Source organism: Malus sylvestris, chromosome 14 (genome assembly GCF_916048215.2).
Source record: "Malus sylvestris chromosome 14, drMalSylv7.2, whole genome shotgun sequence".
Taxonomy (NCBI): Eukaryota; Viridiplantae; Streptophyta; class Magnoliopsida; order Rosales; family Rosaceae; genus Malus; species Malus sylvestris.
Window position 1 is genome coordinate 25,060,915 of NC_062273.1, and position 13,508 is coordinate 25,074,422.

The 13,508-nt window shown below is 39.6% G+C and overlaps 2 protein-coding genes and 1 pseudogene across 2 annotated transcripts; 1 reads left to right on the top strand and 2 right to left on the bottom strand.

The window, feature by feature from the left end:
• The first annotated feature begins 625 nt into the window (after positions 1 to 625).
• On the top strand, positions 626 to 2,370 carry LOC126598693 (uncharacterized; annotated as a pseudogene).
• A 3,267-nt stretch (positions 2,371 to 5,637) lies between these two features.
• Positions 5,638 to 7,854, bottom strand: LOC126598692 (uncharacterized). Its single transcript, XM_050265051.1, has 2 exons — positions 5,989 to 7,854; positions 5,638 to 5,902 (listed from the first exon to the last, which is right to left on the bottom strand). The coding sequence occupies exons 1-2, from the start codon at positions 6,398 to 6,400 to the stop codon at positions 5,724 to 5,726; spliced, it is 591 nt and encodes a 196-aa protein (XP_050121008.1). The 5' UTR covers positions 6,401 to 7,854; the 3' UTR covers positions 5,638 to 5,723.
• Positions 7,855 to 9,139: 1,285 nt separating this feature from the next.
• Positions 9,140 to 10,278, bottom strand: LOC126598695 (uncharacterized). Its single transcript, XM_050265055.1, has 2 exons — positions 10,107 to 10,278; positions 9,140 to 10,027 (listed from the first exon to the last, which is right to left on the bottom strand). The coding sequence occupies exons 1-2, from the start codon at positions 10,260 to 10,262 to the stop codon at positions 9,845 to 9,847; spliced, it is 339 nt and encodes a 112-aa protein (XP_050121012.1). The 5' UTR covers positions 10,263 to 10,278; the 3' UTR covers positions 9,140 to 9,844.
• Between the last annotated feature and the right edge of the window lie 3,230 nt (positions 10,279 to 13,508).

Consider the following 13,508-nt stretch of genomic DNA (forward strand, 5'->3'; position numbering starts at 1 on the left):
CCCACGTACCAAACGGTACTTTATTTCTTACCACCATATGCCTCACACGTGAAAATAATTTTTATTTTTATTTTAATATGAGAATGTCACTTAGTATTACGATCTAGTGATATTTCTCTTTATTTGAAAGTGAAAGATGAAGAAGAATGAGCATAGCCTCACAATGGGCTAGAATAATTTGGTTTAAATTCACCTTTGGCAGCCGCTTAGTATTAAAGGCGAATTTGAACCATATTATTATTGCTAACTCATTATGGAACTTAGTCCATCCAATCATTTTTAATATAAATAATATTGTTTGTTAGAAAAAAAGGGGGGGGGAAAAGAATGTGGATAAGAGAGGGAAGTTTTTATTTTTATATTTTATTTTTCAAAATTAGAAGATGTTATAATCACTCTTGGGTGAAGCTATGGAAAAAAACTGTAAAATTTAATTTGTGTAAATTTATTTTACTGTCTATAATTTTGTTTTGTGTTTGATAAAGATGATTTTATTAACATAGTTTAAATTATGTAAAAGTTTTGATTTTTGTTTTCAAAATTGAAGGAGAGAGTAAAGAGGAAAGCAGGGGTATAGTTGACCAAACAAATGAGGAAAGGGTTAGTAACGTAAAATCGGATCTTTATTTCACAAAACGAAAGAAGTAAAGGCCGCCGCTTTAAATAACAGGATGAATCAAACAGACAGAACCTCTGCAACGGTCGACTGTTCATCTCCGAAGATGAGAATCCGAGAAGGGCAAGAGATATCTCCAGACGACGTCGTGGAAGGTACGCTTCCTTCTACGAATCTATGCAAGAAATTATCGTTTCCATTTAATTCTTTATAAATCGAATTTATTCGAAGGATCGATTCAATTAGGGATGCGTTTTGAAATTTGAATTTTACCGTTGGTACAAATTTGAAGTTGTTTCGAAAAAAATTAGGGTTTAGTTTTCACAAATTTAGCGTTCCTTTTCTGGATTGAATGTTAGCTTGAATTGACTGGAATTCTCTCGGTCTTTGTAGAAATTGGATCATCGACAGAGCGGAGCGCTGTGGCACTTGAAAAGCGAGGCAAAATGCTGGCTGCTAAGGTCAGATGAAACCCCTTAGGATTTCCGATTCCTGGTTAACTATCTTTGATTTCTTTCTCTGGTGTTTCTTTTGGGTGAAAGCAATTCTGACATCTGCGAATCCTGCTTTGTTCTTCTTAATTTTCAGCCCAAATTCGGCATAGGACGGAATCGGGTTGAAGTTCAAGTGGTGCGGAACCGCAATTCTTGGTTCTTCTGCTGGTTTAAAGTTGTGGTGGTGATTTTATTAATTTCTGACATTCTTTTTCCCATTTTTTAAGCAGTTAATGTCCCAAGTTTTAAGGTTTATACAGAAAGTGATATTGCTAATTTCCCATTTTTTTAGAAGTTAAGGTCCCAAGTTTTAAGGTTTATACAGAAAGTGACACTGCTAAAGCTGATGCCGGGAGCAGGTAATTCCGTAATTGTGGTTCTAAACTTGTGTAATTTCATTTCGATTACCGAATGTTATGGTTTTAATCAATATCTAAGTTGTTTTAGAACATTAAGGTTTAGTTATTGGCAACCATTTAGATTGTAGGGGGAATTATATCTGTTTGCCCCTTTCAATTTCAGGACTTGTGCAGCGGTTAACGAAGTATGGACTCAGGAGAACGCATCTGCTTTTAATGGTAACTAATGACCTTATTCCTCTGCTTTTTCTGGAGGTGGATTGGGATGGAGTGTGGTTTCTTTTGATAAGGAGTTTTTGTTTTAATTATATATTTACTGCCTTGTTTCTGTAAATTGTTTCGTTATCAAAGCTGGGCTGAAAAGTATGGAGAAGCGAAAAGGCATACTTGGTAGTTCGGCAGGTAAGGTTCGACCAGTCTCTACTTGTTAGGTGAGTTACACATCTTCAATCAGTTCCTTTTTATAGTTTGTGTTGCTTTTATCTTAGCAAATGCAAATGTTGTAAGAAGGGCATTGGCCGATGTCAGCAACGTCAAAAGCAATTCTTCTAGGTTTGTGGGGGTGATGCCTCAAAGAAAGTTGGTACCTTTTTGGTATACATGCATACAGATGGATGTAACTATAGATGCTAATAAAGATGTGTGCAGGTTTAAAACCCTTTGCTTTTGCATTAATCTAGTATTGTATTTTTTGTATCTTTTTAGGGTTTCAATGGGTACATCCGTTAGAACTGTGAATTTATCATCGAGGAGATCCTTCCTGGTAAGAATGTTAAATCCTAGCATGTGCTTTCCTTGTAACTCTCTTATTTACATGATTGTGTAGTATGTTGTTACTGTGAATTCGATACATATTTCTCTGTGCAATCTGAAAAAGAACAAAAGAGTCTTCATATGTCAATTATCTCCACTAGTCTTAAGATCTCTTAGTTATTTTCAAGGGCAAATTACATAAAACTACCTCAACTATGGGTTGAACCACAATTTCATACCTCATGTTTTAAACATTGCAATGTCATATCTCAACTTATGAATTCGTTGCAATGTTAGACCTCCATTAATTTTTTTGTCAATTTGGTTGTTAAATGATGATGGGGCAAGAGCGGGGCCCACCCTTTCGTCAATTGGAATAAAAAATTAATTAATTATTCATAAATTAATAATTTTCTATTTAACAATTAAAATTAATTAAAAAAAACTCTCCCTTTTTTCTCCTGGTGGGTTGCACTATCGCAACTGGATTCTAACAAGGAAGAAGGCTGAAAAATTTCGGCTTCGATCAACACTCAAATCTCCACTAAAACATACAAAATTTATACCAAAACATGTTCAATCTTCTCTTTCCCTCCCTCCCAATTCTACACTTCCCCGCACCATGAATTCCTTCTTTACTCCACAGTACCTCTAATACAAAACCCCAATTCAAATTCCCCAAAAACTCAAATCACATATGAAAATTTCTGAAATTTGTTGTAAAGCTCTGAGCTTTAAGAATGGTTTCTCTTGAAGATTCCCATTCCCGCTCCAACCACCACTCCCCGTTGCAAACCCGCAACTTCTATTTCCCTTATCCACCAAAATCCATCGCCACACTGGTTGTTCCATGCACACCATCCGCTCCAACATCTACCAAGACGACCACACCCGAACCTCCTTCGTCGGCGAAAGATCGCCTTTTGTCTTTGAGAACTTGACCGATTCGGTTGTCAACATGCACCTTGGTGAGCTTGCCATCCGCCACTGAAAGATCACCTCTAGTCCGAGAAGATTCAGAAGGCTAGAAGCCAATATATTATGTCTCGAGAGCTTTCATCTGACCTAAAACAAGATATCCCAAGATAGAGAAGTTGATTTTAGCATGGCGGCAAGGAAGCTCAGGCCATACTTTAATTAATTTCGAATCGTGGTAATGACTGAATTCCCACTTTAGTCGATTCTCCACTAGTCTTGATGGCTCCACCAGAGTTAACAAGTGGGCTATTGAATTGGGACAACATGAGTTGATCTACAAATCTAAAATTGCCATCAAACGATAAGCACTCGCATGCTTCATTACTGAGTTCACTCTAAAATCCAAAACTACAGAGAGTCTGCCTCAACGCGCACTGGTGTTTATATGTTCATGGGTCTGCCAACCCGAATGTCGTTGAAGCTAGGCTAGTTTTATTCACTACAGATGGATCTATTATAGAGCAGGCAATGAAGTTGAGGTTTTGTGCCAATAACAATCAAGTCGAGTACGAGGCTTTACTAGCAAGACTAAGGGGTCGCCCTCAAGCTTCAAGTAAAATAGATAGCTATCTTTACGACTCTCTATTAGTGGCAAACTAGGTCACGGGTGAATACATAACTCACAAATTCAATCATGGTGATATACCTAGAGAAGGCCAAAGAGTTATGGGCTAAGTTCACCAAGTATGATATTCATCAACTCCCGTGAAGTGAAAACTGCCATGCTGACACCTAACCTGGAATCCTTTGTTGGCCACCGGTTTCACCGAAGCATGCTCTTCGAATACTTTGAAGCTTCAAGTATTACGAGGCCAACTTCGCAATAAGTCGTAATGGTGGACATGCGCGAGAGCTAGATAGATGAAATATTAGCCTACATTCGACATGGCACCCACCCGGATGATCGGGGCTTGGCGAGGAAGGTCATCCAAAGGGCATCTAGGAAGGTTGACCACATTTGCTTTGTGCTACTTCGGAGCAACGACGGAGCATCTTATGGGCATACACTCTGGAGTATGTGGTAGTCACTTCGTAGGCTGAACACTCGCCTAAAATATGTAGTAATTAATGAAAGAAGTTTAAACATTGTGAGTGTAGAAAATATGTAGTAATTAATGAAAAAAGTTTAAACACACCATAATCATTTATATATAATTAGTACAATATTTTACACTTTATACATTGCATGGTAAGATACATGAGTGACTTAGTACCACATAGAGTTCCTATGAGGTTCAAATTTTTCACTATCTTCATCATCTCTATGTGTAGAGTAAGTGTATTGTGAAGAGTAGTCATCAAATGATAAATCCTCAAAATAGTTTTGTATGTAATTGTTCACATGCCACCCATATGGATCCGAGATTGGTTGATGTTGTCCATAAGCAAAATCATTTGAAGATTGAGTATCAGATTCTTTTCATGAGTCGCTCGATACGATCCCAACAAGAATGGGATATGAAGGGTAGGGAAATGGTTGGTTATGAGTATAACCATAATTACTACTTCCCACTCCAACAGAGTCCGAAGTTATAGATAACGAGTTATCTTCTTGACTTGACAAAATCCCCTTGCCTCTTTTTCTACGAGTATAGTCCTTCCCTATGGCACAAATTCTTGGTCATGCTTGCGGACTGCCATGGTTCTTATCCTGTGTTGCATGTGTGAAGTTTGTCTCACCAGTGAAGGGGCTCATAAATCCGGGAGATGGTCCAACATAGTTTCCATATCCACCACTACCTCCAGCTCTATTATATCCTTCATCATTCCCACCTCCGGTGGTAGGTTAGTCTCCTGATCTTGTATTAGAGCTATCATTAGTATCATCATGATCTTGTGTTATGTAGGATTGGAAGAAGGTGGAATTCCAATGTTTCTTGGTCTTGGGCGCAAAAGTTCTTCCAAAAAGTCAGCGCTGCTAGATCCCACCTCCTCCTCTAATACTCTTTCTACATTTATCCCTTCATTACGTGCTTTTTCAGCAACTTTGGGAGCTAGGTTGCCTTCATTATCATCTAAATGAAGATGTCTAATCCATTGATAAAGTTGGTTACCCTCTGTATCATTATCTTCAGCAACAATATCAAACACATCTAGTGGGTCACCACAGTCGACATGATCTATTTATGGTTCCTTATCTCGAATTTGAAGCTTCATGTTGTAGTAGCAATAAACTATTTTTTCCAACTTACTATGAGCCAACCTATTTCTTTGCTTTGTGTGTATGAGTGCAAATGTACTCCAATTTCTTTCACAAGCAGATAAGGAAGTTGTTTGTGATAATACTTTGATTGCTAACTTTCTCACAGTTGGTGCATCAGTCCCATACATGATCCACCATTCAACTATAATGAAAAACAATATTGATAAGCCTAATAACTCCAACAAATTATATTATAAACTGATAGTGAAATATGTTTACACTCATTAGGAGACATTTTTGTTCGAGCAGCAACTGATGTTGGTTCTCCAAAAGTTCTTTTTGCATCTTTAAACCATGTTAGCTGAATTCAATAAATCGTATTAGTTTAATCCAACAATGTAATTATTATAATTTAAGTAATTGTATACCTCATTTCCAAATTGGCCAACTGTTGATGATGCATGGTCTAATTTAGAGTATACATTATGTACAGCACATATAAGGGTACCATCATCTCCAACACCGGGTCTGTATTGGTATCGAGGATTCAAATAATATGCTGTTCAAAGAAACACATACTCTAATAAGAGAAATAATACTTATACAACTAAAGAAATGAATTGCAAATTATGACATAATTTATACCTGCTGCATGCAAATCGTGGTATAATGTTTTATACCATCGGTCATCAATTATCTTTATGACCCACCTTGCACCATGTTTTCTTTCCAAGTCATCCTTCACTACACGCATCAACTCATATATTGCCCCTATCGTAGGATACACTTCTATGTCAACGATTCGTAAAACTTTGTAAAGAGGTTCAAACACTTGGCACATATGTTCTAATTGAGTCCAAAAAGCATGATCAATCACTATACTTTCCACCATACGACCTGCATTTGAGCGGCTGAAATTGTGGTTGGCCCAATCGTCACTAGTGAATAGTTGTTTCAACCCTGCTTTCTTCTTAAGTAGGCTGTCTAATGCAATATAGTTGGTGGCGAATCGAGTGGCAGCTGGATGAATAGTTTCTCCTTTGCAAAATTCACGCATCTTTGCCAACAACCAACCGTGATTGTAAATATAATTTGTGATCGTTCTAGCTCTTTTTACGATAATAGTAATATTCTATCTCTTCCCTATTGCCTCAAACATGAGATCAATACAATGTGTTGCACATGATGTCCAAAACACATTATGATGCTTCATCAACTTTTTTTCCAGCTTTGACAAATGCAGAACCGTTGTCGGTCACGACTTGGACAACATTATGCTCTCCCACTTCCATGATTACATCCCTCAATAATTTGTAAATATACTTGTAGTTCTTTATATGGTATGAAGTATCAACGGACTTAAAAAAAATTGTCTTTCCCTTGGAGTATACCATGAAGTTTATGATAGACAATCTGGTCGGGTCAGTCCATCCGTCACACATGATTGTGCAACCTTCCACTCCCTATGAGGTAAGAAACAAATATTTGGAAATGAAGTATAAAGACATTAGCGAATATGTTAACAAGTTGAGGTCAAAGTGGGAAACTAATGGTTGCACAATCATGTGTGACAGATGGACTGGTCCGATTAAATTGTCTATCATAAACTTCATGGTATACTCCAAGGGAAAGACAATTTTTTTTTAAGTCCGTTGATGCTTCAGACCATATAAAGAACTACAAGTACATTTACAAATTATTGAGGGATGTAATCATGGAGGTGGGAGAGTATAATGTTGTCCAAGTCGTGACCGACAACGGTTCTGCATTTGTCAAAGCTAGAAAAAAGTTAATGAAGCATCATAATGCGTTTTGGACATCATGTGCAGCACATTGTATTGATCTCATGTTTGAGAGAATATTGTTACTGTCGTAAAAATAGCTAGAACGATCACAAATTATATTTACAATCACGGTTGGTTGTTGGCAAAGATGCATGAATTTTGCAAAGGAGAAATTATTCGTCTAGCTACCACTCAATTCGCCACAAACTATATTGCATTAGACAGCCTACTTAAGAAGAAAGCATGGTTGAAGTAATTATTCACTAATGACGATTGGGCCAACCACAATTTCAGCCGCTCAAATGTAGGTCGTATGGTGGAAAGTATAGTGCTTGATCATACTTTTTGGACTCAATCAGAACATGTGTGCCAAGTGTTTAAACCTCTTTACAAAGTTTTACGAATCGTTGACACAGAAGTGTATCCTACTATGAGGGCAATATATGAGTTGATGCGTGTAGTGAAGGATGACTTGGAAAGAAAACATGGTGCAAGGTGGGTCATAAAGATAATTGATGACCGATGGTATAAAACATTATACCACGATTTGCATGCAGCAGGTATAAATTATGACATAATTTGCAATTCATTTCATTAGTTGCATAAGCATTATTTATCTTATTAAAGTATGTGTTTCTTTGAACAACATATTATTTGAATCCTCGATACCAATACAGACCCGATGTTGGAGATGATGGTACCCTTATACGTGCTGTACATAATGTATACTCTAAATTAGTCCATGCATCACCAGCAGTTGGCCAATTTGGAAATGAGGTATACAATTACTTAAATTATAATAATTACATTGTTGGATTAAACTAACACGATTTATTGAATTCAACTAACATGGTTTAAAGATGCAAGAAGAACTTTTGGAGAACCAACATCAATTGCTGCTCGAACAAAAATGTCTCCTAATGAGTGTAAACATATTTCACTATCAGTTTATAATAGAATTTGTTGGAGTTATTAGGCTTATCAACATTGTTTTTCATTATAACTGAATGGTGGATCATGTATGTAACTGATGCAGCAACTATGAGAAAGTTAGCAATCAAAGTATTATCACAAACAACTTCCTCATCTGCTTGTGAAAGAAATTGGAGTACATTTGCACTCATACACATAAAGCAAAGAAATAGGTTGGCTCATAGTAAGTTGGAAAAATTAGTTTATTGCTACTACAACATGAAGCTTCAAATTCGAGATAAGGAACCATAAATAGATCATGTCGACCGTGGTGACCCACTAGATGTGTTTGATATTGTTGTTGAAGATGATGATACAGAGGGTAACCAACTTTATCAATGGATTAACTCTCTTCATTTAGATGATGATGAAGGCAACTCAGCTCCTAAAGTTGCTGAAAAAACACGTAATGAAGGGATAAATGTAGAAAGAGTAATAAAGGAGGAGGTGGGATCTAGCAGCGCTAACTCTTTGGAAGAACTTTTGCGCCTAAGCAAGAAACACTGGAATTCCACCTTCTTCCAATCATACACAAGATCATGATGATACTAATGATAGCTCTAGTACAAGATCAGGAGACTAACCTACCACCGAAGGTGGGAATGATGAAGGATATAGTGGAGATGAAGGTAGTGGTGGATATGGAAACTATGTTGGACCACCTCCTGGATTTATGAGCCCCTTCACTGGTGAGGCAAACTTCACGCATGCAACACAGGATGAGAACTATGGCAGTAGGCAGGCATGATCAGGAATTTGTGCCATAGGGAAGAATTATACTCGTAGAAAAAGAGGCAAGAGGATTTTATCAAGTCAAAAAGATGATTCGTTATCTATAACTTCGGACTCTGTTGGAGTGGGAAGTAGTAATTATGGTTATACACATAACCAACCATTTCCTTACCCTTCATATCCCATTCTTGTTGGGATCGACTTGAGCGATTCATAGAAAGAATCCGATACTCAATCTTCAAATGATTTTGCATATGGATAACGTCAACCAATCTCGGATCCATATGTATGGCATGTTAACAATTACATACAAAACTATTTTGGGGATTTATCATTTGATGACTACTCTTCACAATACACTTACTTTACTTTACACATAGAGATGATGAAGATAGTGAAAATTTTGAACCTCATAGGGACTATGTGGTACTAAGTCACTCATGTATCTTACCATGCAATGTATAAATTGTATGTTGTGTGATTGAGATATACTAAGTTTTATCTCATTTTTTTAACAAGGTTTTAGAATGAGATCGACCCGGGGGAAGGCACACCCAGCTCCGACGAGGCTGTGAGTGTCGAGGAACTTTCTGAACACCTACGACCGTTTCACGGCAAACAGAAGTTATAAAAACATTCCTCTCATCTTGTGTTTCATTTTGATACCTAGATCGGAGTCTAGGATGCTCTTTTACAGTCGGCCGGAGTTGTAGAAGCTCCGGCGTTCTTCTCCGATTTGCACCAGGCTTAAAATATCGCGATATTATCAATAATATCACGATATTTTGACAATAATTCATTGGATAAGTGTGAAAATATCGCTCTCACAAAAACGATATTATCGGCAAAATATCACCGATAATATTGACATTTCAGACCATGGTTGCGACCACTTTAGTAGAGTTTAACTCTGCATGAACCCGAATTGTCTCCTACTCCGCCTCATCCCTACGGTAGCGGAGCTGGGAAAATGTGTCCTCAAATGAGGATTTGGCTTAATGAGTCTGATGACACTATACGCGAAGGCACAAATCTAGCGATTCGACATGAGCCGCCTCATCCGCCAACCTCTTAGTGAAATGCTCGCACTCAGCTTCATATGCCACCATTTCCTCTTTCAATTTTGCCACCATCACCTCCAACCTACGGATGTTATGCCGATAGTTTATCCCTTTAACCTCATTACACAAATGTGCCTGCAAAATAGAAAGTGAAAGGAATAAATTGAACATACTTTGCAATAGACATGCAAGACGACGAGTCAATGAAACTTACCAAATACCAAGCGTGAAATCCCAAGTATGGCCAGTCTGCTATCTTCCTCACTAGGCTGAATGTTATGGTAAGGGCATGCAGCTCTAATGTAGGCCGACGCCATCGCGAAATTATCCAATCCGTTAACATCCTTGGGACTGGTCCTAGATCGGCCATCCAGACTGGGATTCGCCTGACGGTTTGTAAGACGTTGTAAAGCGGTGTCCAAAGAAAGTGGTGCCCGAAAGGGTAAGTAACTACTTTATATGAAAAAGCCGGATAGGGTGATTGAGGCTGCTAGGGATGATTAGTCGGAGTCGTGGGCCGTGAAGATGAAAACTGTTGCACCTTCTTGGATAGTTCAAGAGAAAGTTAATTTTCTATTTTAAAGGTAGTTTTGGGTTTTTATTTAAAAAATTGTTTTTAGGGCCTTAAATAGGTGTGCCCATGGGGCCCACCTTGCTTTTGTGTCCCCAATTTCTCTCATCTCCATTCTCCCCCGAGTCAACCTCTTCTATTTCTCTCACTTTCAGTTCTTAACTCTCTCTTCTCCCTCACTCTCCCTTATCTCTCGACTCCCTACAACTTTTTCCTTCTCTTTTCCCCGAAAAACACACTGAACCTGCACACTGAACACTAAGAGCCAGAGAATCCTTAACAGCCAACTCATCAGACCGTTTGGAAAGTAGTATGTTATCTTTAGGAGTGAGAAGGTTCCTGGCCACTACCGCAGCGGTCATATCATTCTTCATCACGGAATCCCCAACGGTAAGAGGACCAGTAGGGGAGACGAAGGATGGGCGCCATATGTTGTCTGGAGAATGCGGGGCTGCCTCTTCAATAAGGTTCAAGTCAAAACGACGGTCGGAGGGGCCAGACATTTTCAAAGGTGTTGAAGAGAGAAGAGGTCGGACAAATCAAGATCTTAGAAGTGCAAGAATGGAGCTTCTACTGGTGGATATTCAAGTGTGCTTTGGAACTTAATGTCTGCCCCTATAAAAATCTGCACTCGATGAAGCTTCAGAAATCGAAGAGGCGTTTGCTTTCTCAAAAGCTGGGCTGCTCAGAGACCACGAGGGTCGATCTCAGAAATCGAAGAGGCGTTTGCTTTCTCAAAAGCTGGGCTGCTCAAAGACCACGAAGGCCGATCTTAGAAATCGAAGAGGCACCTACTTTTCCAGCCCTGTCAGCATCTGTCACACGCACACTCAGCTTTGCGGAAATTATGGGCATTCTGTCGAAGATTTCTGGCGAAGTAGAAAGCACATGAATCGTACTGTTCAATCACCCACTTCCCACACGCAACAGTAGCTCATGGGTACCACATATAACTTTGCCAAAGTTCTCTGACAAAGTTGAGACACGTGAAGCTTGCAGCTCCCACTACATCGCTCTGACCAAGAAGGGTAAAAGATTAGCAAAGAAACAACACTAACAAAGTTTAGACACATAAATTTTGAAGGTCTAGCTACCATATTATTACCCACAAGGGTAAAGGAACAGTACCACTGCTGGATAATTGGAAAGTCCCGGTGTGTCAACCTCTGTGCTTCGTGGCAAGGTAGACTAGCAAACATGCCCAACCTTTACTCACATTCGAGAAAACACTCCCAACAAGATTGCTTGCTCCAAAATCGAAGAGGCACCGCCCTCCGAATCTCGAGACCCAGACTCCCAACATGATTACTTTCTCAAAAATCGAAGAGAGGGTAAAGGAACAGTACCACGGCTGGATAATTGGAAAGTCCCTGTGTGTCAACCTCTGTGCTTCGTGGCAAGGTAGACTAGCAAACATGCCCAACCTTTACTCACATTCGAGAAAACACTCCCAACAAGATTGCTTGCTCCAAAATCGAAGAGGCACCGCCCTCCGAATCTCGAGAGCTAGACTCCTAACATGATTACTTTCTCAAAAATCGAAGATAGGGTAAAGGAACAGTACCACTGCTGGATAATTGGAAAGTCCCTGTGTGTCAACCTCTGTGCTTCGTGGCAAGGTAGACTAGCAAACATGCCCAACCTTTACTCACATTCGAGAAAACACTCCCAACAAGATTGTTTGCTCCAAAATCGAAGAGGCACCGCCCTCCGAATCTCGAGAGCCAGACTCCAAACATGATTACTTTCTCAAAAATCGAAGACACCGCTCTCCGAATCTCGAGAGCCAGACCCCCAGTAGGATTGCTTTCTCAAAAATCGAAGAGGCATCGTTCTCCGAATCTCGAGAGCCAGATCCCCGACAGGATTGCTTGTTCGAAAATCGAAGAGGCACCACTTTCCCAACTTCAAGAGCTGGATCTCCTTGGATAAAGCTTGTCTGTAATCTTCACACGCAACATCAGCTTTCCAGATACCACTGACCACTTTTTCAAAGTGATATGACAGAGTTAAAACTTGTGAAGCTGGCAGCTCCCACTACCGTGCTATGACCAAGCAGGGTAAATGAATAGCATTATTACTTGATGTTAGGGAGACTCCTATATATGTCGACCTCCATCCCCAACGGACAGGCAGACCTGCAAAAATGCTCAACCCTTCCTCTTATCTGAGAGGGCACTCCCAACGAAGCCTTTCGAAATATTCAGCTTTCTTTCCCCTGATAATACCTCTGTAAACAAGCTATACTAGAGCAAGAATATCTCATATCATCAGGGTTAAAAGCAAGAGTATCCCATATCATGCTTTTTCCCTGTCTTTTCCTTTGGCCTTGTTCTTATCTGCAAGACAATGAGAAAGAGAGCAATCAGTCAGCACTTGGAATCAAGCTTCCAGCCAGGAACTGACTGCCTGGAACCCCTTACCTGATTACTTACCTGGCATTGCTCTCGAGTACTCATCTTCAACACCTTATGCTTCCAGGGAAGATCCCGCATCTGCCTGAGGAACAGATAGGGCAAGTGAGAAGGATACAAGGAAGCATGTGGAGACAAGCGTAACAGCACACGTGCCGATACATCCATTACTCTGTCAAAAGCAAAAGTATCCCATATCAGCAGGGTCGAACGTACTCTAGATTTGATGGACTTGTTTTGACCCTCAAATTCTTCAGTCGGCCTTATCTCTGGAGGAAACCAGAAAACCCTCTAGCCCAGTTCAAGAATAGGCCTGTGGAAAGTTACTTATTCAAAAGCAAAAGTATCCCATATCATCTCTTCTCATTTTTCTTCTCTTTATCCTTCATGCTGCCTGCAAGATAGGGAGAATGTGAACAATCAGCCGGAGCTCTGATTGCTTACCTTGTCTGTCACCTCTTTCAGCAGATCCCCTAGCTCGGCGACTTGGGGGACTCCTACTACATGGTTTGTATCGCGCTTGACCAAGCCTGAAACTACAAGTAAGCTTCAAGTGACATTGATACATTACCTTGTGCATCTCCACCAGTTACAGATACCACCCCTGGATGGAGGAAGAGTACTTCCAGAG

What these genes read in the sequence shown, in the direction of transcription:
- LOC126598692 (XM_050265051.1), bottom strand. Translation starts at nt 6,400, where the DNA reads ATGCGTGAATTTTGCAAAGGAGAAACTATTCATCCAGCTGCCACTCGA. An exon ending in CCACGATTTGCATGCAGCAG is followed by an intron (nt 5,903 to 5,988) that starts GTATAAATTATG and finishes TTCTTTGAACAG; the next exon opens with CATATTATTTGAATCCTCGA.
- LOC126598695 (XM_050265055.1), bottom strand. Translation starts at nt 10,262, where the DNA reads ATGGCCGATCTAGGACCAGTCCCAAGGATGTTAACGGATTGGATAATT. An exon ending in GATTTCACGCTTGGTATTTG is followed by an intron (nt 10,028 to 10,106) that starts GTAAGTTTCATT and finishes TCTATTTTGCAG; the next exon opens with GCACATTTGTGTAATGAGGT.